Raw genomic sequence first — 21,230 nt, 5'->3', positions numbered from 1 at the left:
TAACCCCACACACTCCTTGTCCCCTGCACTTTAACCCCACACACTCCTTGTCCCCTGCACTTTAACCCCACACACTCCTTGTCCCCTGCACTTTAACCCCACACACTCCTTGTCCCCTGCACTTTAACCCCACACACTCCTTGTCCCCTGCACTTTAACCCCCCACACTCCATGCCCCCTGTCCATTACCCCCCCACACTCTCCCTTCCCCTGTCCATTACCCCCCCACACTCCATGCCCCCTATCCATTACCCCCACACACCCCATGCCCCCGTCCATTACCCCCCACACACTCCATGCCCCCTGTCCCCCCCACACTCCATGCCCCCTGTCCATTACCCCCCACACACTCCATGCCCCCTGTCCCCCACACACTCCATGCCCCCTGTCCCTTACCCCCCCCACACTCCATGCCCCCTGTCCATTACCCCCACACACTCCATGCCCCCGTCCATTACCCCCCCCACACTCCATGCCCCCTGTCCCCCCCACACTCCATGCCCCCTGTCCATTACCCCCCACACACTCCATGCCCCCTGTCCCCCACACACTCCATGCCCCGTCCCCCCACACACTCCATGCCCCCTGTCCCCCCACACTCCATGCCCCCTGTCCATTACCCCCACACACTCCATGCCCCGTCCATTACCCCCCACACTCCATGACCCCTGTCCATTACCCCCACACACTCCATGCCCCCGTCCATTACCCCCACACACTACATGCCCCCGTCCATTACCCCCACACACTCCATGCCCCCTGTCCCCCCCACAGTCCATGCCCCCTGTCCATTACCCCCCACACACTCCATGCCCCCTGTCCCCCACACACTCCATGCCCCCTGTCCCCCCACACACTCCATGCCCCGTCCCCCCACACACTCCATGCCCCCTGTCCCCCCACACACTCCATGCCCCCTGTCCCCCCACACACTCCATGCCCCCTGTCCCCCCACACACTCCATGCCCCCTGTCCCCCCACACACTCCATGCCCCCTGTCCCCCACACACTCCATGCCCCCTGTCCATTACCCCCCACACACTCCATGCCCCCTGTCCCCCCACACACTCCATGCCCCCTGTCCCCCACACACTCCATGCCCCCTGTCCCCCCACACACTCCATGCCCCCTGTCCCTTACCCCCACACACTCCATGCCTCCTGTCCCTCACACACTCCATGCCCCCTGTCCCCCACACACTCCATGCCCCCTGTCCCTTACCCCCACACTCCATGCCCCCTGTCCCTTACCCCCACACTCCATGCCCCCTGTCCCCCCACACACTCCATGCCCCGTCCCCCCACACACTCCATGCCCCCTGTCCCCCCACACACACACTCCATGCCCCCTGTCCCCCACACACTCCATGCCCCCTGTCCCCCCACACACTCCATGCCCCGTCCCCCCACACACTCCATGCCCCCTGTCCCTTACCCCCACACACTCCATGCCCCCTGTCCCTTACCCCCACACACTCCATGCCCCCTGTCCCCCACACACTCCATGCCCCCTGTCCCCCCACACACTCCATGCCCCCTGTCCCCCACACACTCCATGCCCCCTGTCCCTTACCCCCACACACTCCATGCCCCCTGTCCCTTACCCCCACACACTCCATGCCCCCTGTCCCCCACACACTCCATGCCCCCTGTCCCCCCACACACTCCATGCCCCCTGTCCCCCACACACTCCATGCCCCCTGTCCCTTACCCCCACACACTCCATGCCCCCTGTCCATTACCCCCCACACACTCCATGCCCCCTGTCCATTACCCCCCACACACTCCATGCCCCCTGTCCCCCCCACACTCCATGCCCCCTGTCCCCCCACACTCCATGCCCCCTGTCCACTACCCCCCACACACTCCCTGCCCCCTGTCCATTACCCCCCACACACTCCCTGCCCCCTGTCCATTACCCCCCACACACTCCATGCCCCCTGTCCATTACCCCCCACACACTCCATGCCCCCTGTCCCCCCACACACTCCCTGCCCCCTGTCCCCCCACACACTCCCTGCCCCCTGTCCATTACCCCCCACACACTCCATGCCCCCTGTCCCTTACCCCCCACACACTCCCTGCCCCCTGTCCATTACCCCCCCACACACTCCATGCCCCCTGTCCCCCCACACACTCCCTGCCCCCTGTCCATTACCCCCCACACACTCCATGCCCCCTGTCCCCCCACACACTCCCTGCCCCCTGTCCATTACCCCCCACACACTCCATGCCCCCTGTCCCCCCACACACTCCATGCCCCCTGTCCCCCCACACACTCCATGCCCCCTGTCCCCCCACACACTCCATGCCCCCTGTCCATTACCCCCCACACACTCCATGCCCCCTGTCCCCCCACACACTCCATGCCCCCTGTCCATTACCCCCCACACACTCCATGCCCCCTGTCCCCCCACACACTCCCTGCCCCCTGTCCATTACCCCCCACACACTCCATGCCCCCTGTCCCCCCACACACTCCCTGCCCCCTGTCCATTACCCCCCACACACTCCATGCCCCCTGTCCCCCCACACACTCCATGCCCCCTGTCCATTACCCCCCACACACTCCATGCCCCCTGTCCCCCCACACACTCCCTGCCCCCTGTCCATTACCCCCCACACACTCCATGCCCCCTGTCCATTACCCCCCACACTCCCTGTCCCGCTGTGTTAGTTCGGGGTGGGGTGGGGTGGGGGCATGGTCGTGCCCCGGATTACACCCCCAGCGTTTACCTTTCAGACTCCCGGCTCCGGCCGCACCGCGCATGCGCTACATTACGGCGTCGGCTGAGGGAGGATGGAGAGAGCATGCGCAGTGCGACCCCGGGAGCCTCCACTGGGAGAGGAGGGATTCAAACTATTCAATAATAATAATAATAACAATATAATAATAATAATAACAATAATTAATAATGATAATAATAATATTAATACTATAAAATAATAATATATGAATTATATTATAATAAAATAACAATAATATAATAATAATAATATAAAATAATAATAATGAAATAACAATAATATAATAATAATATAAAATAATAATAATAATAATATAATAATACTAATAATCATATAATACAGTGTCACTGGGAGAGGCAGGATTCAAACTATTCAATAATAATAATAATAATAATAATAATAATAATACAGTGTTACTGGGAGAGGCGGGGGATCAAAATATATAATAATATAATACAGTGTCACGGGGAGAGGCGGGATTCAAACTATTCAATAATAATCATAATAATAATATAATAATTATATAATAATAATAAAATAACAATAATATAATAATAATAATAATAATAATAAAATAATAACATAATAATAATATAATACAGTGTCACGGGGAGAGGCGCGATTCAAACTATTCGATAATAATAATAATAATAATAATATATTAATTATATTATAATATAATAACAATACTATAATATAATAATAATGATAATAATAATAATATATAATAATACTAATAATCATATAATACAGTGTTACTGGGAGAGGCGGGGGATCAAAATACATAATAATATAACAATATAATATAATACAGTGTCACGGGGAGAAGTGGGGTTCAAACTATTCAATAATAATAATAATAAAATAATAATAATATATTAATTATATTATAATATAATAACAATACTATAATATAATAATAATGATAATAATAATATAAAATAATAATACTAATAATCATATAATATAAATAGAATGGATCTACAGGGCTGAAAAAAATATAAAAAACTCATAGAGTAGTATAGCCAATACACATAAAATCCCAAATATTTAAGGTTGCACTCACAGACATAAATTGATAGCAGGCGTATCTCAATAATGGGGAGACGGTATAGGATCCTCAGCATGGATTTTTGGACATGTAAGAGAGAAATAAACCACAAATAAGTGTAGATGGTCTAAACACTGAGACCTGCACTTCAATAGATTGCACTTACGAATTTGTAATGATATATAGGCATATCGTCAGATGTTTCCCGTGGCCATCCTCCTCCAATCGATGGAAAATAAGAAGGATACCTTGACTAGGTAATAAAACTATTTATTCACGTAAGAATATAAAAACAAACAAAATCATACAGTGAAAATCTCTCTACAGAGGTCAGGGTTAGACCAAGGTTTCCTGGTCTAACTTTTGCCATTCGTCCTTTTTTGAATGAGCCCAGTCGCATTGCCTACCAAAGCTGTTTTATCCGAAACTCACATTACATGTTGATATTAAGCCTAGTCCTGTTCATGGAATGCACTATCTCCCACGTGTAAGGAACACACCAAACACCATAACCACTACAGTTCACTGAAGTGGTTATGGTGCCAGGAATGCCCTGACACCGTCCTATGGCAAGTACGAAGGCACTGAAAGCTAACCAATGTTCACACTGGGCCTTAGCTTGCCTCATGAAAAGGTCACAAAGTCAAAGTATCACAGGCTCACTGGACTTTTTTTTTTTTTTTTGAATTCTTTATTTTTGTTGTGCAGGTGATTACATAACATAGTCAACACGCCACAACAGCGTACATAGAAGCATACAGGTTAGACTGTGGCAGGAGTAATTGCACATTATTATTATATTTGCTTAAAACAGGCTTAATATGACTGTTGCGTTCGATTAAGTATTTTAATCTAAATGAGAGGCCGTAGCGAAGTACATGCTAGTGCAGGGGTAGGCAACCTTTTAGCAGCACTGTGCCGATATAGGATTGTGATGTCCCATAGCGTGCCGATCCTCAGGCCCGTCGCTACCAGGCAAGCTAACCAAGCAATTGCTTGGGGCCCCGAGCTGGCCTGGGCCCCCAAGCAGGGCCGGCCATTTCTATAAGGCTGCAGCTGCCTGAGCGCTCTATAGAGAGCTTCAGGCGGCTGCAGCACTGCCTCTCTCGTCATCTCCCCTTCCCTGTAGCGTGGCCGAGCTCCTCTTCCTCCTGTCAGTCCGGCTGGGTACCACGCGGTACAGGAGATTAAGTTTCCTGTTCCCGGCCGGACTGACAGGAAGTGCACCCTGAGCTCGGCCACGCTACAGGGAAGGGGAGGTGAGAAGAACATAGGGAGGGAGGGAGGGGGGGAGTAAAAAGAACATAGGCGGGGGAGTAAGAAGGACACGGGGGAGGGGAGTAAAAAGGACACGGGGAGGGGAGTAAGAAGGACACAGGGGGAGGGGAATAAGAAGGACACAGGGGGAGGGGAATAAGAAGGACACAGGGAGGGTGGGAGGGGAGTAAGAAGGACATAGGGAGGGGAGTAAGAAGAACATGGGGAGGGGGAGAGTAGTAAGAAGAACATAGGGGGGTAGTAAGAAGAACATAGGGAAGGGGAGGAGTAAGAAGAACATTGGGGCAGAAAGAACAACATAGGGAGGGGAGAAGGAGTAAGAATAACACGGAGGGGGGAGGAGCAAGAAGAACACGGGGGGGTGAGGAGATGAGGAGAACACAAGGAGGGGGAGGTGAGGAGAAGGGGAGATTAGGAGAACACAGGGAGGGGGAGGTGAGGAGAAGGGGAGATTAGGAGAACACAGGGAGGGGGATGGTGAGGAGAAGGGGAGATTAAGAGAACACAGGGAGGGGGGTGAGGAGAAGGGGAGATTAGGAGAACACAGGGAGGGGGTGAGGAGAAGGGGAGATGAGGAGAACACAGGGAGGGGGTGAGGAGAAGGGGAGATGAGGAGAACACAGGGAGGGGGTGAGGAGAAGGGGAGTTGAGGAGAACACAGGGAGGGGGTGAGGAGAAGGGGAGATAAGGAGAACACAGGGAGGGGGTGGAGAAGGGGAGATGAGGAGAACACAGGGGGGGTGAGGAGAAGGGGAGATGAGGAGAACACAGGGGGGTGAGGAGAAGGGGAGATGAGGAGAACACAGGGAGGGGGTGAGGAGAAGGGGAGAAGAGGAGAACACGGGGGGGGTGAGGAGAAGGGGAGATGAAGAGAACACAGGGAGGGGGTGAGGAGAAGGGGAGATGAGGAGAACACAGGGAGGGGGGTGAGGAGAAGGGGAGATGAGGAGAACACACGGAGGGAGGGTGAGGAGAAGGGGAGATGAGGAGAACACGGGGGGGGTGAGGAGAACACAGGGAGGGGGGTGAGGAGAAGGGGAGATGAGGAGAACACACGGAGGGAGGGTGAGGAGAAGGGGAGATGAGGAGAACACGGGGGGGGGGGTGAGGAGAACACAGGGAGGGGGGTGAGGAGAAGGGGAGATGAGGAGAACACATGGAATTTTATGCACATTATATGCAACAGCAGTATTTGGACTGTAAACTTTTTTTATTGATATAAAGTGTGGGTGAACTTAAACTGTATGGCTATGCTGTGGTTCCTGTAGGCTTTGCGCGCGGGGGGTCCATTTTGCTTGGGGCCCCCAAATTCCTTCAAACGGCCATGCCGATCCTATTTTTTTAAATTGAGGTGTGTGTGCTGCCGTATTCTGCTTGTTATTTATACTGTAATTGCTTTGTATCGTTGTATTTGTGCGTATATGAGCTATTATATTGTATATGTTCATTAGTAGTTTATGGTATCATGTATGATACATATGAATGTGGGCTGTGTATGAGGGCTGCTTGTGGAATTGTGTGTGGGTGGATATGTCACATTGTGTGTTAGGTAGTGTATGGAGGCTGTTTGGGGTTTTGCACGTGAGAGGCTGCATGTGGGATTGTGTGCATGTATGTAGATTGGTAGTGGTGTTGAGTTTGAGGGGATTGTGTGTATGTTTGTGTGTGGGCTGTTCGTATTATTTGTATGAGGGGAGGCTTATTCTGCAGGTCTGTGTATATCTAGCAGTGTGGGTGGCTTCCCTGGGTTCCACTGGGGACCAGCCTGGGCAGGTACAGGTCAAGGACAGGAGCTGCAACATCAGTTGTGGGCTGCTCTACTACAGTGTGGATTCCCATTCACAAGTGCTGGGAGGAAGTGATCTGAGATCACTACCTCTAAGTGCTGCAATGCATAAATTGAGGATTGTCCTTCACTACCTCTTTGTATTAGCAGATATCTGAAGTTTCACTGAGACTCCTGATAGGCCAGACCCTGTTTGGCTCTAGCAGCCTTGAGTGCCGTGGAAAGACACCTCGAGTGCCGTGCATGGCACTAGTGCCGTAGGTTGCCTACCCCTGTGCTAGTGTCTTGTGTTTACCAGGCTCAGTATGTGTTAGCACTGGTGCATTACAAGATGATATCTTGCAGTAGTCAGGTTAGGGATGTGTTAGCAATAGTGTGTGGTCAGCTTGTGTCATGTAGTAAACAGACTGGGTGCCTGTTATCAGAAAAGTACATCATGTTTGTGTCATGTGAGTAACCGGCTGGGTACTCGTTAGTTATAAGTTATGGTAAGGTTATGTCATGAAGGGAACAGGCTGGGTACGTGCTAGCAGTAGCGTGTTGCAGTTATCCTGGCGACCAGCCCATAAAATTATAGGTGTGCGCTTAAGGCACTGATAGCACGTTTCTTGGTTTTGAAAGGTGTTGCACAATGTAAGTCAACATGGATAGGCTTTGTCATGGCTAAGACTACACAGTTTTAGGTAACAGTGGTAACAAACTTTGACATTACTAAGACTTTGCATATTTTTGGTTAAAAAGGATAAGCTCTGTCGTGGCCAAGACTTTGCCCATTTGTAGTGAAATAGAAAGTAAACTTTGGTATAGCTACGACTTTGCATATGTTTCAGTTAAGATAGACAACAAACATTATAAACACTATAACTTGAGAATTATTGCTTTACCATACTGGGTGGAAATGAACCTTTTTGGTATGAGTTGTGGTTAGTAGGGTTTCATATGTAGTACTCGCCAGCCATATCAGGAGGGCACCTTTCGTGTGTGTGTATAGGCTAAGAGCACTATAAGTGCAGGCTGGGGCGTTATTAAGTGGTTACTGGCGGTGTGTTCAGCGTAAGCTGGGAAGTTATTGCGGGTACCACTGTATAATAATGTTTAGAAGTTGTGTATGGGAGTGTTATATGCCATGTAGATCAGGGTTGTTACAGGCTTTGAATTGTCGTCTGAGTGGGTTTCCTCTCTTAAGGCAGCTGGTCAGGCAATTAAGCTAAGTAGTTATTCAACATTTGCCTGATCTGGTTGTCTAGGTACCCGTTGTAATTGTGGGCGCCTATACTGTCGTGTTGAGACATTTTAAACGAGTCGGCATCAATAAACAGATAAAACAATACAACAGATAAGGGAACAAAGTAGGAAAAGTGCACGAGAGACAGTGTTAACAGACAGTTTTGATTACTCTCGCTGCGTATGAATATTCTTAGCCGTTGGGAAGCGGGCTAGGCTGTTGCCCAGTAAAAGAGGAATGCGGGAGAGCGTCCTGGTAGGTTTTGTCCTATTTCAGGTTGCGGCGGTTGTCGTGGCACAAAGTTCAGTGCTCCTGCCGCGTTCTTCTCTAGGCTGCTTGTAGTGCCAGCCGGTGGAGTTGTGACGTCCATTGAACGCTGTGGTAGTCTCAAGCACTCCAGTGTCCTTGTGGCCTCCTGTGGGTTCCGCACCACCAGAGGGCCGCTTGCGCCTTCTATATGTAGGGCGCGGCCTGGGCCCCATCGGTACCTGTTTTTATGTTGCAGCACGAAGGTCGTGAGCTGTTTGAGAGATCTTCTCCAGTTCAGCGTGCCACTTGAAAGATCTGCATAAAAGGACAGAGTCATGCCCTCAAAAGTGTAGGTTGTTGGGCCTTTGGTGGCTTCTAAGACGGCCTTCTTGTCCCTCATGTTTTGAAAACGAAGGATTATGTCCCCTGTGGCAGCCGGAGGTGCCGTAGCTGGCCGCGGTATACGGAAGATGTTGTCCAATATTATGGATTTGGCCACTTTCGGGGTCAAGAGTGCGGTCAGCAACCGTCTGGCATAATGTGGAAGTTCGGCCTCTGGTACAGAGTCGGCGACCCCCCTGAGCTTTAGATTATTTTGACGTCGCTTGTCCTCTTGTGTGGCCAGTTGCTGTTCATGAAGTGAGGTTAGTTGTTTCAGGTCGTGGACCGCTCCTTTTTTTTTTTTTAGCTCCTCTATCTGGTGTGTATGTCCGCTAGAGGTGCATTCCACAGTTCCGAGCCGTGCTGAGAGGCCTTTCAGGTCATCTCTTATCGTGGCCACTTCTGCAGAGATTTTGCTGTGATGGGCGGCCATGAGCTCTTTGATGGCCTCCATGGTCACCGGTGTGGGAGCTGGTGCGGGCACCTGCGGCCTGTCTGGCGGCGGTGGGGCTCTGATCGGCATGAAGCACCCTTCTCCTTCATCGGACGTGCCGTCCGTAAAATCGGAGCATCCTCCATGCAGGGACGCCATTGTTGCTCCGGCTGTCTCATGGGCCTGCTTCCACATGTCCCCAATGTTCATGCCCAGACGGGGCTTGTCAGGTTTTTGCTTTTTTGTTTTTCTGCCCATGTGGATCAGGTAAGTCGTGGGGCACTCTGGAGAGCGTTTGGGTCGCAGTTGGGTTCTGTATGCCACGGTTTAACAAGCTTGGAGCTCCGCGGCCATGCGACTGTCCTCGTCCGTAGCTAGACCGGAAGCCCTCCTCACTGGACTTTTTGATGAAGTTAAAAACAGATAAGTGATCATATTTAACATTTTATTCTGCCAAAACATGACAAACCTGCTTTAAACTATCTTCCCTTAAAAAAAAAAAAAAAAAAATTATATATATATATATATAAACACAATGGCTGTGTTTCCTTTAAATGGAGTAAGGGCAGGGAAAGTAATTTTGTTCAGGAAGTAAAGCCCGTGCTTTTAAATAGTATATATATATATATATACACACACACACACACATACACATACACACACACATTAACACAAGGTACATTTTGACATCAAAACAAAATCACACACAACTGATATTTTATAAAGAATTTTATTACATTAAAAAAAAAAAAAAATGAGAGACAGTTACAGAATTATAATATTAAAATGCAATTTAAATAGGAGACAGACATTTACATACTTAAAATGGTCATTTCAGACACTAGAACTTTAGAGATTAAACAGAGATTATTGTGCTGGAAAGCAGTCCCAAAAATCCACTTTTTTACATTCTCATCCTTTTCTTGATTTGTATCTTTCATCTGCAGCTTCGAGACTCCTCCCCTCTAACCAGTGATCTCACAAAGGGAAGTCCAAGCACTTGTACAGTATGTACACCTACATACACAGCGCACACACACACACACACACACACACACAACTCAAACTCTGGGCCCCCACATGTTGTTGGATTATAAACCCAATGATTCCCTGGACATCTATTTCATTCAGAGATTCTGAGAATTGTAGCTCATCAACAAGAGGGGAGGGCAGAGTAAGTGATTCTTGGTTTCGGCATTCTTTATTTATTTTATTGCAGCTTTTAAATCAGCTTAAAGAATTGGCACACATTTTTGTCTTTGGTCTTAGTTTCTATCAGATCTCCCTCGGAATGGCAACAATCAGTGATGGAGAACTCTTACAACCCAACATTAGCTAGGACAACAGCTTAAAGTTTAACAGTTTTAATCCCACAGGTCATTTTTAAGTAAAATGTCTTGTGCGCAATACAGTTTAAATAACATTGCTCATGGTTAAATAATATTTTAGAATGAATTTAAGAAGAATAATAAAAACACGACAATGTAAGCTTAGGACTCCTTTCAGTAAGAATAATAAAGAAGTGGAATTCTCTACCTAAAGAGGTTGTATTATCAGATTCTATCGATTGTTAAAAATAGGCTTGGATGTTTTTTGTATAAACAGAATATTCAAGGATATAATATACCGTACGTATTTTGTTGCTCAAGGAGAATGCCTACTGCTCTTATGGAGTAAAGGATCCCCCCCACCTTTTTTTGGCTTAATTAGATACGACTACAATTGGGATTTTTACCTTCTTTTGCTTCAAAGGCATAAAATAATGGGTTTTAAAAGCTGAACTTGAGACTTTAGTCTTTGTTTTAACCTAGACTAGTTTGTAACTATGTAAGTATCTAGGATGTAAAAGACAGTGGGGAAGAGAGAAAATATGGGTGATGGGACAGAGAATGATAAAAGGAATGAGGACCGGTAAATTTGGGGATTGAAGTGAAGTAGGGTGGATGTATATGTCAGCTGACATGGGCATAAGAGGATAGAAGGCAGGTATCAGGGAGTGGTGTGATTTTAAAGTTCGGACTAGACTCCCCAAATCTCGGACAGCAGCTGTGTACACACACATATAGTATATTTGGGGTCCCAAATCAAAGTAGCATTGGTGCGTTTCCCAGCTTTGTGCCTGTCCATGCAGAACTACTGGGAAATACAACTAGAAAACGTTATAACAAAACGTACTCTGTATATCTGATAGTATAATGACTAAATAGAACATACTAATATGGATGGCAACCATGTTATGTCATACATGAGAGCTGCAATTTAAATTTTCTTTAAATGTGAATTACTCTCAGCTAACAACGATCAGAATATAAAAATAAAACCCAGATTCTTTAGATTTGGTCTAATTCAAACAAATAGTAACTGGTGATTCCTAATAAAGAACAGGAAATTAAAGCTGAAACAAATCGGACTTTATTCAGTGTAAGAAAACCAATTCTGTAACATTTAACAATCTATATATAAAATAGTTCCGTGCATGAAAAGAAAGGAAAATGTTTGAAAGGATACTGTTTATGGCAGGTCTTGATACAAGAAACACTTACAGTAGGATTTCGATTATTGCCTTGTTATAGTGGTCACTTGTTTCCGAGGCACTTGAAGAATTGTCACAGTACTCCTCACCGGCGTCAATAGGAATATTGCTTATTATATTCCAACAAACTAGGAACATGTATACATTTCACATTTTTAAGTACATCATGTGATAGTTTTGATTTTATTAAGGTTAAATAGATTTGGCAGATACTGCAATAGATAAATAAGGTTTATAAAGTGCTGGGCAAAGAGAGTTACAGCGAGGATTATTAGTGATGCAAACGGATTAGCCTAAAACAAGTAAATTGCATTCAAATTAAAAATGAAATGTAGTTAGTACACAGTGTAAACAAAAAAAACAGTGTATTCCTCTTTAAGCACAATTCATTTGGTAGAAATGTAAGAGAGGGGTTCATTCGATACACTGGAGAGATTTGACAAAGGGATGTACAAATTCAAGGCTGAGAAAAATCTCCAGATTCACTTTGTATTTCAGATTAGCCATCTAAGCCTAAACTCCCTTTAGTGCAATTCCTGGTTGAATGAATAAACCCCCAAACTGTGCTATTTGGCAGCAAAAAGGATCTCAAGATATCATACCTAAAGAAGTGGAAAGTAATATAACTGCTGAGTTTCACTATGGTTTTGGTAAGAGGTATAAAATAACAGCCCGTTATTTATATAATTAAATATAGTTAATTTAAAATACTTATAAAGAGTTATAGATTACATCTGATTTAAAGTGCTTCTACATACAAATATTTTTAAACACTTGGTTGAAGAAGGATATATAATCTGTTATTGCCACAAAAAAACAAAAAAAAAAAACGTAAATCAGTCCAGGCAGTTCTGACACTAAGAGCCCATGCCACATGCATCCTTCTGAATGAACAGGTTAATTACCAGGAGATCCCCCCAGCTTGTTACCCAAAACAACTTTAATCCTTACACTATAAAACCGCACACGGCCCATAATGATGATGGCAAAACTGCAGCAATTTTTGGGCTCTGCATAATCTGTAGCAATTGGCAGAATCATTCAAACTTGTTGCTATAGTGATTGCTCCACGTTTAACAATAAAATTGGGTTTGGTGTTGTGCCTACATTTAACCTATAGTGCTCATTATACTGGTTGGCATTTAATGCATCAGTCTCATCCTATTCTTGAATTCTGCCCCAGGTATTAGAAAGATAGACTGCACAGATCTCAAAAGATAGAACATGCACAATCAGCAAGACGTGGCCATGTGCATGTTCCAAATGTTTTTATGTTCCTAGTATCCAGTAACAGGGGTCTTAGAGCACAATGAAAAAAGAAAATCTAAAAAGCGGATCTTATATCTTTTGTTAATGTTAACGTAGCAGTTTAGTGAAGATATAGGATTTTTTACATGATGTTTTAAATTGATTTTTTTTTTTTTAAACTAAATTGTTGGAAAATACCAGCACTTGGCACTTTGTTATAAAAAATATTCCAAGTAAAAAAAAAACAAAAACAAAAAAAAACTCATGGTGTATCTGGGTCAGCTAGTGACACGTGAACAAGAGGTTTTACAACTTGCAAAGTCTGATAACAGAGAGACATCACGGCACATCATCCTCATGAACTTCTGCAATCTTGTCTATGGAGCGAAGTAGTTCAGCTACAAGATTCAGAGATTCAGCTCCCGACATCAACTGCCTGGTGGGAGAATATTGCAATACGTAAGCTCTACGTGTAAGAGAAAACAAACAGACAGACCAAACGCAAGGACAGTCCCCCGATATAAAAGGATTTACTGGCCCTTTCTACAAGCTAAACACGAAACGTCTCGGCTTACTTTATGGAAGACTGAGCTCCGCTGACGGCTCTGTGAAGGTTCTCCAAGGCCAGACTTGCGTTCTGTTTCACAGCGTTCATCCCAGCCGTTTCTCCTCTGCGCAGTGCCTCATTGTCAGCCTTGTAGGTGCCCAGCTGAACCTGCAGGAAAACTCTACAATTACTAACAAGACAGATTTAAAGCTGCAGACAGACTATATAATGTACCGGTTCCTGTATAGACAGTCCAACATTTAACCTATCTTCATGGCAAGGACCACGACTGATCAAAAGACTTGAGTTATTCATTAAAAATACAAATTATGGTGAACCGCACAGATAAGGACAAAATAGGGAATTGGAGATAAGATATTCCAATTCAGCCAACTTCCCTAGTTCAGCTTTTGTGGTCTATAATTTGCAGATCCATTGTCAATTCTTTGTTTAGTGAATTAAACCACGACGATGAGATTGACCAAGGGTTATATTCTAGTCAATTGTTTGGTAATCCCGGTCATTCCAGATGCTGTGGACTACATGCCCCATAATACTTTGGTTGATTTAGTCATATCTGAAATGTCAAACCCTGTCTAGATCTATTCAAACAGACAATGCCTGGTAGATCTTCATTGGTGCACGTCTAAAAGTCAAGCTGATACTTATCAGAAATTTACACCATTAAATAAATTATCTATAGCTTTAGGTAACGTTTTCTTCAATGTGATGCTCAATTTTCTTTAAATGTTTTTTAAAGAGTTAGAACAGACGTCACAATCCATTTCAGTCCTGGCACAGATTGCATTGAAGGAGGACAGATACATATTATTTTAGTTTCCCCCTGGCCATTGGCTATTGCTGTCTCCATAAAGATAGTGAATGCAAACTGTGGGAAGGCTTCAATGCTGATAAACACAGATAATCCGCTGTTAGTGCGCTTTCTACTTACCTGTAAAAGGGTCACTTCCTGCTTTAATCGGGTCACATTACCCTCGGCCTTTGCTGCCCTTTTCTAGAACAGACGAGATCATTTGTCAAAGTACAGAAAGAAAAAAATCTGCATCTTTACATAGAAAATAAAAGAACAAAGTTTAAAGGTTATGTATTTTTATTTCTGCCGTCGTTACAATGAACGTGATATTGGATTCTTTTTCTTCCTAAAAGGCCAAGTTCAACCATTCTGTGTTTTCAGTGTCGCATTCAGCACATCTGAGTACGGAGTATATCGTTCATATTGTTAAGGTGCTATAGACAGGGAGAGCAGTTGCTTTAACGCTTTACAGCTAAATGTCAGTTCTTGTTCCCTCACTTTAATGTTTAGTAAGATGGTTAGTGCTGCAGAGGTAAGTAAAATGCATACATACCTCTGCGGCACTTCCATGGTCAGAGCATGATCATCAACCCAAGATGCTCTAGGCAGTCATGTGAATCTGGGCATCTGCACAGAAATGCCTTATGAGCCATGCTCATTCCACCATAACTTTAACAAGGCTTGTTATGGGGGAAGGAAGAAACCACCAAACCAAACTACTGAGACTTTTATAATACTAAAAACACAGTCCATAGCCATCTGAAATTGCTATTGTGTCGGGCAAAAATCTCAGTAGCAACAGTTCGGTTTTAAGGAGTCAAGCAAAACACCATGACTTCTACAACCTATTTTAGTGGTTATGGTGCAAAGAAGCTCTAAGAGCAGTCCCTCTGCATTTTGCTGAATTGCTTTCAAGTGATATTAACAAAAACACAGGATCACACCAGCATTCCTAAGACATCCCTTCCCTCTGCTACATTAATTTGCAAATTTTCCTTTTGCATTATCCAGCCAAAAGGTTTGTACAGGAAACCGTTCTACAAAAATCTGATGGACTGCACCTGTAGCCATCTAGATCTGATTATATTTTCTTAACTTCTAAATACGAGTACAAAAATATCCAGGCGAACTGTCTTCATTGTCCATGCAACATTAGAAAATGAAAGGTGGTCATTCATCTGACCATGCCACTAGCTCGGTGATGGGCAAAACATACACAGGGACTTTGAAGGACCTTAATGGCAAATAGGACTATTAGTCCTTGCTCCCAACTGCTGTGGAATCTGGAAAATGTTATATGGGCGTTTACAGTGAGATACAACTGTGTGTCGGGTGGTGGAATACAGAGAAGATTCACTCACAGTCATCATCTGAAGGTTCTGTTCCACCTGTTGGACCATGGACTCCAAATCTTGAGCTTCTTTCTGCTCTTCCAACATCCGTTCTTCTAACCTTCTTTCCATATGCTGCAGTCTGGAAAGGCATAGAGGTGAACCATGTTTAACCTATACAACATGGGAGCGCAGGTGAAACTAAACGTAGAAAAATTTCAGACTTTCTTGCCCTGGTTACCATGACAATTTAAACTGCAGAGGCAAAAAGATGCCACGTTTGAACAATAAGAACTTGCAAAGACTATACAAAGGGTTGGAGCAATAACGATAATAAACCGGAACGGAGAAAGACACATCCTGCGTAAATTAGAAAATAAATGACATATGTGTGAATCTCACCAATGTGCCTTCACGGTCTCATTGTTCCATACTCTTTGACCATGGGCTTTCTACTTGGATTGGCCACGTGCTGTTTTGCGCGTAACTTAAAAATACGTTACGGCAGTTCATTAGCATTTAGCGCAAATATATTCTACAGTCCTTTACAATTATAGAAATTCTTTAAATCTGTGTTTCCCAGTTCTAAGGCCATCTAACCAGTCATTAATGATCACAGGCTGCTCCCAATAAGCAGGTTAGCTATGGAAAAAATATCAGAAACTCAAATTAAACCCACTTACTGGTCCACCTGAGTTTTGTTGATTTCCCGAAGGTCACAGAGTTGTTTTTTGAGGAGACAATTTTCTTCTTGTACCTGAAAGTAAAAATATATAGTATATTTTTTGTAGACTTGAAGAACAGATGTTTCATTCACTCGATTCATTAAAAGAATGTATTTGGTGTTCCCAAGAATCTCACATGAATTTCACGAACCCGGTGTGATAAATATAGGTAGGAAATTCGTTGATTTTGCAAAGCAACAAATAGGTTTTTCTATTAAAAAAAAATTTTTTGTTTAGAAAACCATCTCCAGTGACAGATCCTCTTTAAAGGAATACTATAGGCACCAAAAGAACTTAATGAAGCAGTTTTGGCCTATAGATCAGTCTTATAGCTAAATTCTTTCCCATTTAGGAGGTAAACCACTTTGTTTTGGTGTTTAGCTCTGCAGTGTCACTGCTCAATTCTCTGCCATTTAAGAGTTAAATGACTTGTTTTTGTTTATGTAGCCCTAGTCATACGTCCCGTGGCTGAGATGCAGACACGGCCAACATGAACAAAAATTGGTTTCATTTTTCAATAAATCTCGCAGCACAGTGTGTTTTATTTTTAGACGTTTTATCTCCTGAACTTTAATCATACACAGGAGTCTTCTGCTGTTACAAGAGCAGGTCTTCTGAAATTCTAAATTGAACTTAATGCGCAATAAAATAAGTTTTAAAAATTAGTTCTCAGTTGTAGGGAGACTGTGTGGGTCACATGCAGGGAAGGTGCGACTAAAGCTCTATAAACATTTTCATTAAGCTAAAGTTGTTTTGCTGCTTAGAGTTTTCCTGTTAATGCAACTCATCTGCCAATCCCATGGGGGGAGGTCACAGATATGACGTGTCTGCAGTTCATATAACCTTTGGATATTTGTTACTTAGAATACATTACACAGTTTATATTTTTGAGACAACCTTACATAGAACCTGGACGCACTTACCTCCTCATACTTTATTTGCAAAGTGTGCAAGCGTAGGTCATCAGCCGAATTGTTAGGCTCTGCCTTGGTGTGGTATCCAGTTGAAGAAGATCCAGGAAAATCCCAGTTTTTAAACGGTTCTCCGCCCGAGAGGTCACTGGCGCTATAGTCATAAGACTCGTCATATGCACAATGGGGTGAAGAGTTAGTCTTGGCATTATGAGTACGTTCAATAGCCAGGGGATGGTAACTACCACTCCATTCTTCCTCCTCCTCGTCATCATCATCATTCTCTTCTCCTAGATTTTCATACAATGTGGGGTTTTTAAAAAATGTCTCCTCGTATTCCACACTCAGACCGTCACGAGATGTAGGAATCACCGTGACATTTTTTCTGGTGTCTTGCGAGTGATATATCTGCGAACAAAGACAGCCTTTCAGTGGATATGTCAAAGTGCACCAAGCAACGGTATAAATATAAACATAACATGGAAAATAAGGTGGGACCAGAAGATGCATCCATACGATTACATGTGTAAAAATCCATCATACTCCTGTCTTTATACTGGAATAAACAAAAATGCCACTGTCTCCCCCTTCTCCCCCGAGGAGTTTGCAGTAGCAAATGTACAGAGAGGTGTATAAATTGGACAGGTATGCCTATAGTGAGGAGAGGAATGATCGACCAAATAGGCAGAGGGGTACAGGCATCTGAAGTGGACAGAGAGGTCCTGGAAGTATAAAATGGACAATGGTATCTGAATGTGTTTAACCTGAAGTGAGCAAGCAGGGTCATTTTAGGGGGGCACAGACACCCCTAAGGGTTGAAGCCCTGGGATAAACTGACATTTCAGCATAGTTCATACAAGTAGTTCTTCTATATATTTTATAGTTTAACTGCATAATTCTCAAATCTTAACAAAATTACAAGGTTATAAAAATATTTAACTGACTAAAATTAAGTTTGCGTCGTGTTATAGGTACAGTTGTTAATAAATATCATGCTTTACTGACACACACACACAGAGTATTGTTTTCATGGGACTAACGCTCTCGCCCATTATGCCGCTGAGATCCTACCTTAGTATATCGGCCATCGCATTCCGTGGAGTTCAGCCCTGAGCCACTCTTGCTTTTTACAAACTGCTTGAAGGAGAAGGGGTTGGCTTCATCCGTATTACCCTTACAATCTAAAAGAGAGAGAGAACATTTTATTAAAGGGACACTATAGTCACCTGAACAACTTTAGCTTAATGAAGCAGTTTTGGTGTATAGAACATGCCCCTGCAGCCTCACTGCTCAATCCTCTGCCATTTAGGAGTTAAATCCCTTTGTTTATGAACCCTAGTCACACCTCCCTGCATGTGACTTGCACAGCCTTCCATAAACACTTCCTGTAAAGAGAGCCCTATTTAGGCTTTCTTTATTGCAAGTTCTGTTTAATTAAGATTTTCTTATCCCCTGCTATGTTAATAGCTTGCTAGACCCTGCAAGAGCCTCCTGTATGTGATTAAAGTTCAATTTAGAGATTGAGATACAATTATTTAGGGTAAATTACATCTGTTTGAAAGTGAAACCAGTTTTTTTCATGCAGGCTCTGTCAATCATAGCCAGGGGAGGTGTGGCTAGGGCTGCATAAACAGAAACAAAGTGATTTAACTCCTAATTGACAGTGAATTGAGCAGTGAAATTGCAGGGGAATCATCTATACACTAAAACTGCTTTATTTAGCTAAAGTAATTTAGGTGACTATAGTGTTCCTTTAAGCAGCACAGGAAACATTACACCATTAGTGGGGTAATAGCTGCTTGATCCAAGGAGACATCTGACTGCTATTTTGGGGTCAAGAAGGAATTTTTTCCTAGTTTGTTGCAAAATTGGAAGTGCTTCAGACTAGGTTTTTTGCCTTCTTTTGGATCAACAGCAAAAAACAAATGTGAGGAAGGCTGAACTTGATGGACGCAAGTCTCTTTTTAGCTATGTAACTATGTAACGAACTAAGTTAAGAGTTATCTTAAAGCTTGCTATTGTCAAGATACCCCTGTACATATCACAAGCAGCATAGAATTCACCCCATATGTTTGAACTGGTATGTGTTCAGGCATTTACTACCCAATCTAAAACCAGCTATACCTTTTACAGTGTTGCCCCAAAGCACTTTTTGTGAGCGAAATGTGTTGAAAGAGTTAAAGGAATTGGAAGTGAAGTGACTATAATTTGCATGGACTCAAAATATACTCTATGCAAATGGTTTTCACTGTCTTACAGTTGAGCTGTTCATTATATATATACACACACACACACACCTCTAACGCTCTCAGGGATGTTGAACATGCGGCCCCCCAGATGTTGCTGAACTACAACTCCCATGATTCTTTCAATGAAACAGATAGCCAGGGAATCATGGGAGTTGTAGTTCAGCAACATCTGGGGGGCCGCATGTTCGTCTATCTGTAATATCTGTTCACATCTCAGGGTTGCAAGCTTGCAGTCGGCAGCGGCGTTTAAACAGGCTTTCATTATTCTGAAGTTGACAGATGAAGCAGCAGTGAGTTATAACAGAACATCTATACCCCAGGGCATAACTGAAACTTAGAGAAATCTAATTCTACCCTCCCTGGTAAAACTATTTGAACGGATTATTATCCTTAGTGAATGCAGCTCTGCAACAGATGTCTTTGTGTTATGTTTGGCAAATTAAGAGTTAATGAATCCCAATAAAATTTACAGCCCCGCTGTTTTATCCCCCAGGCTCCAACGGGCTTTGTCAGCGTTTCCCAACACAAGACATATCAACAGTCCAGTATTTAGAGATTTCACCAATTCTGTGCCAATGGAGATACTGCAAATGTAAACCACCGCAGTGCCATGATTACTGTGTTGGGCACCACCACCATACATCACTCATCAGTTCTAAATACTTTGCAGACTGTATCAGTAGGAAGATGTAAAGGTGATTTGATAGATATTTCTGTTTCAAGAGTATATCTTAATGTTATTGATAATTGTATTGCACTTCTTAACGCTAGCTAAGCTGATTTTGGGTTCAAGGCTGTACCCCTAGATGAAGCCACCTCTTATTAAAGGGACACTCCAAACACCCTAAGTACTCAATCCCTACCTACCTTTTTTCCATTACTCTTATATTGATTTCTGTTCTGTTATATTTTAAAAATGGTCAGTTAATTCTGATTGACAAAAATAATAAAAGGTGGTAGCAAAGAAGTTAAACTCAGTCTGTGCAGCGTTTTATAGCAAAACACTTTGCATGCTGGGCACCATGACCACTTCAAATCACTGACGTAGTCATTGCGCTTGGTGTAACCCTTTAACTTCTATAATACTGGTTTTCAGATCAGCACAATTTACCATTTATCTGGTTAGCACTCACAGGGCTCACCAAGTCTAAATTAGCAAAAAATGAATTCCATCTATAAGTCAATCACCTTAGTGCTACTCACCATCCTCAATGATGAGACTCTTGCCTTTTGCCTGTGGGTGCTTGGGGTGTCCTGACATCCCTCTGCCCTGGCAGCTCAATAGGGGACAAGGAAAACAGCACCAGGGCAGGGGTATGGGGGCAAGAGGGGCAGGAAGGCAGCAACAGCAGGGGGCAGGAAGGCAGCAGGGACAGGAAGGCTGCAGGAGGGTGCAGGAAGGCAGCAGCAGTAGTCAGGGGGCAGCAGGGCAGAAGTAGTCAGGGAGTAGCAGGGGGCAGGAAGGCAGCAGCAGTAGTCAGGGGGCAGCAGGAGGGGGCAGGAAGGCAGCAATAGTCAGGGGGCAGCAGGAGGGGGGAGGAAGGCAGCAGTAGTGAGGGGGCAGAAGGAGGGGGGCAGCAGTAGGGGTTAGGGGGCAGGAAGGCAGCAGGGGCAGGAAGGCAGCAGCAGGGATCAGGGGGCAGGAAGGCAGCATACAGTTAAAGCCCTTGGTCTCATGTCTGCAGATGGAGCTGGGGCTGGTGTGAGTGACGGTAAGTGGCC

The 21,230-nt window shown here is 44.4% G+C and overlaps 2 protein-coding genes across 4 annotated transcripts in view; both read right to left on the bottom strand.

The window, feature by feature from the left end:
• SNAPC4 (small nuclear RNA activating complex polypeptide 4) overlaps positions 1 to 2,789 on the bottom strand; it is a 37,873-nt gene extending 35,084 nt beyond the window's left edge. For all 3 annotated transcript variants that reach the window (XM_063432872.1, XM_063432875.1, XM_063432873.1), the window contains exon 1: positions 2,736 to 2,789. In XM_063432872.1, the coding sequence (XP_063288942.1) occupies positions 2,736 to 2,769 (34 nt within the window). In that variant the 5' untranslated portion in view covers positions 2,770 to 2,789. The remainder of the gene's footprint in view (positions 1 to 2,735) is intronic.
• A 10,424-nt stretch (positions 2,790 to 13,213) lies between these two features.
• Positions 13,214 to 20,931, bottom strand: ENTR1 (endosome associated trafficking regulator 1). The gene is made up of 8 exons (XM_063432868.1): positions 20,712 to 20,931; positions 18,331 to 18,440; positions 17,272 to 17,667; positions 16,307 to 16,380; positions 15,654 to 15,765; positions 14,431 to 14,493; positions 13,507 to 13,646; positions 13,214 to 13,367 (listed from the first exon to the last, which is right to left on the bottom strand). The coding sequence occupies exons 1-8, from the start codon at positions 20,767 to 20,769 to the stop codon at positions 13,271 to 13,273; spliced, it is 1,050 nt and encodes a 349-aa protein (XP_063288938.1). The 5' UTR covers positions 20,770 to 20,931; the 3' UTR covers positions 13,214 to 13,270.
• Between the last annotated feature and the right edge of the window lie 299 nt (positions 20,932 to 21,230).

The sequence above is a fragment of the Pelobates fuscus genome, chromosome 9, assembly GCF_036172605.1.
Source record: "Pelobates fuscus isolate aPelFus1 chromosome 9, aPelFus1.pri, whole genome shotgun sequence".
Lineage (NCBI taxonomy): Eukaryota > Metazoa > Chordata > Amphibia > Anura > Pelobatidae > Pelobates > Pelobates fuscus.
This window is presented reverse-complemented; position numbering and strand designations above follow the sequence as displayed.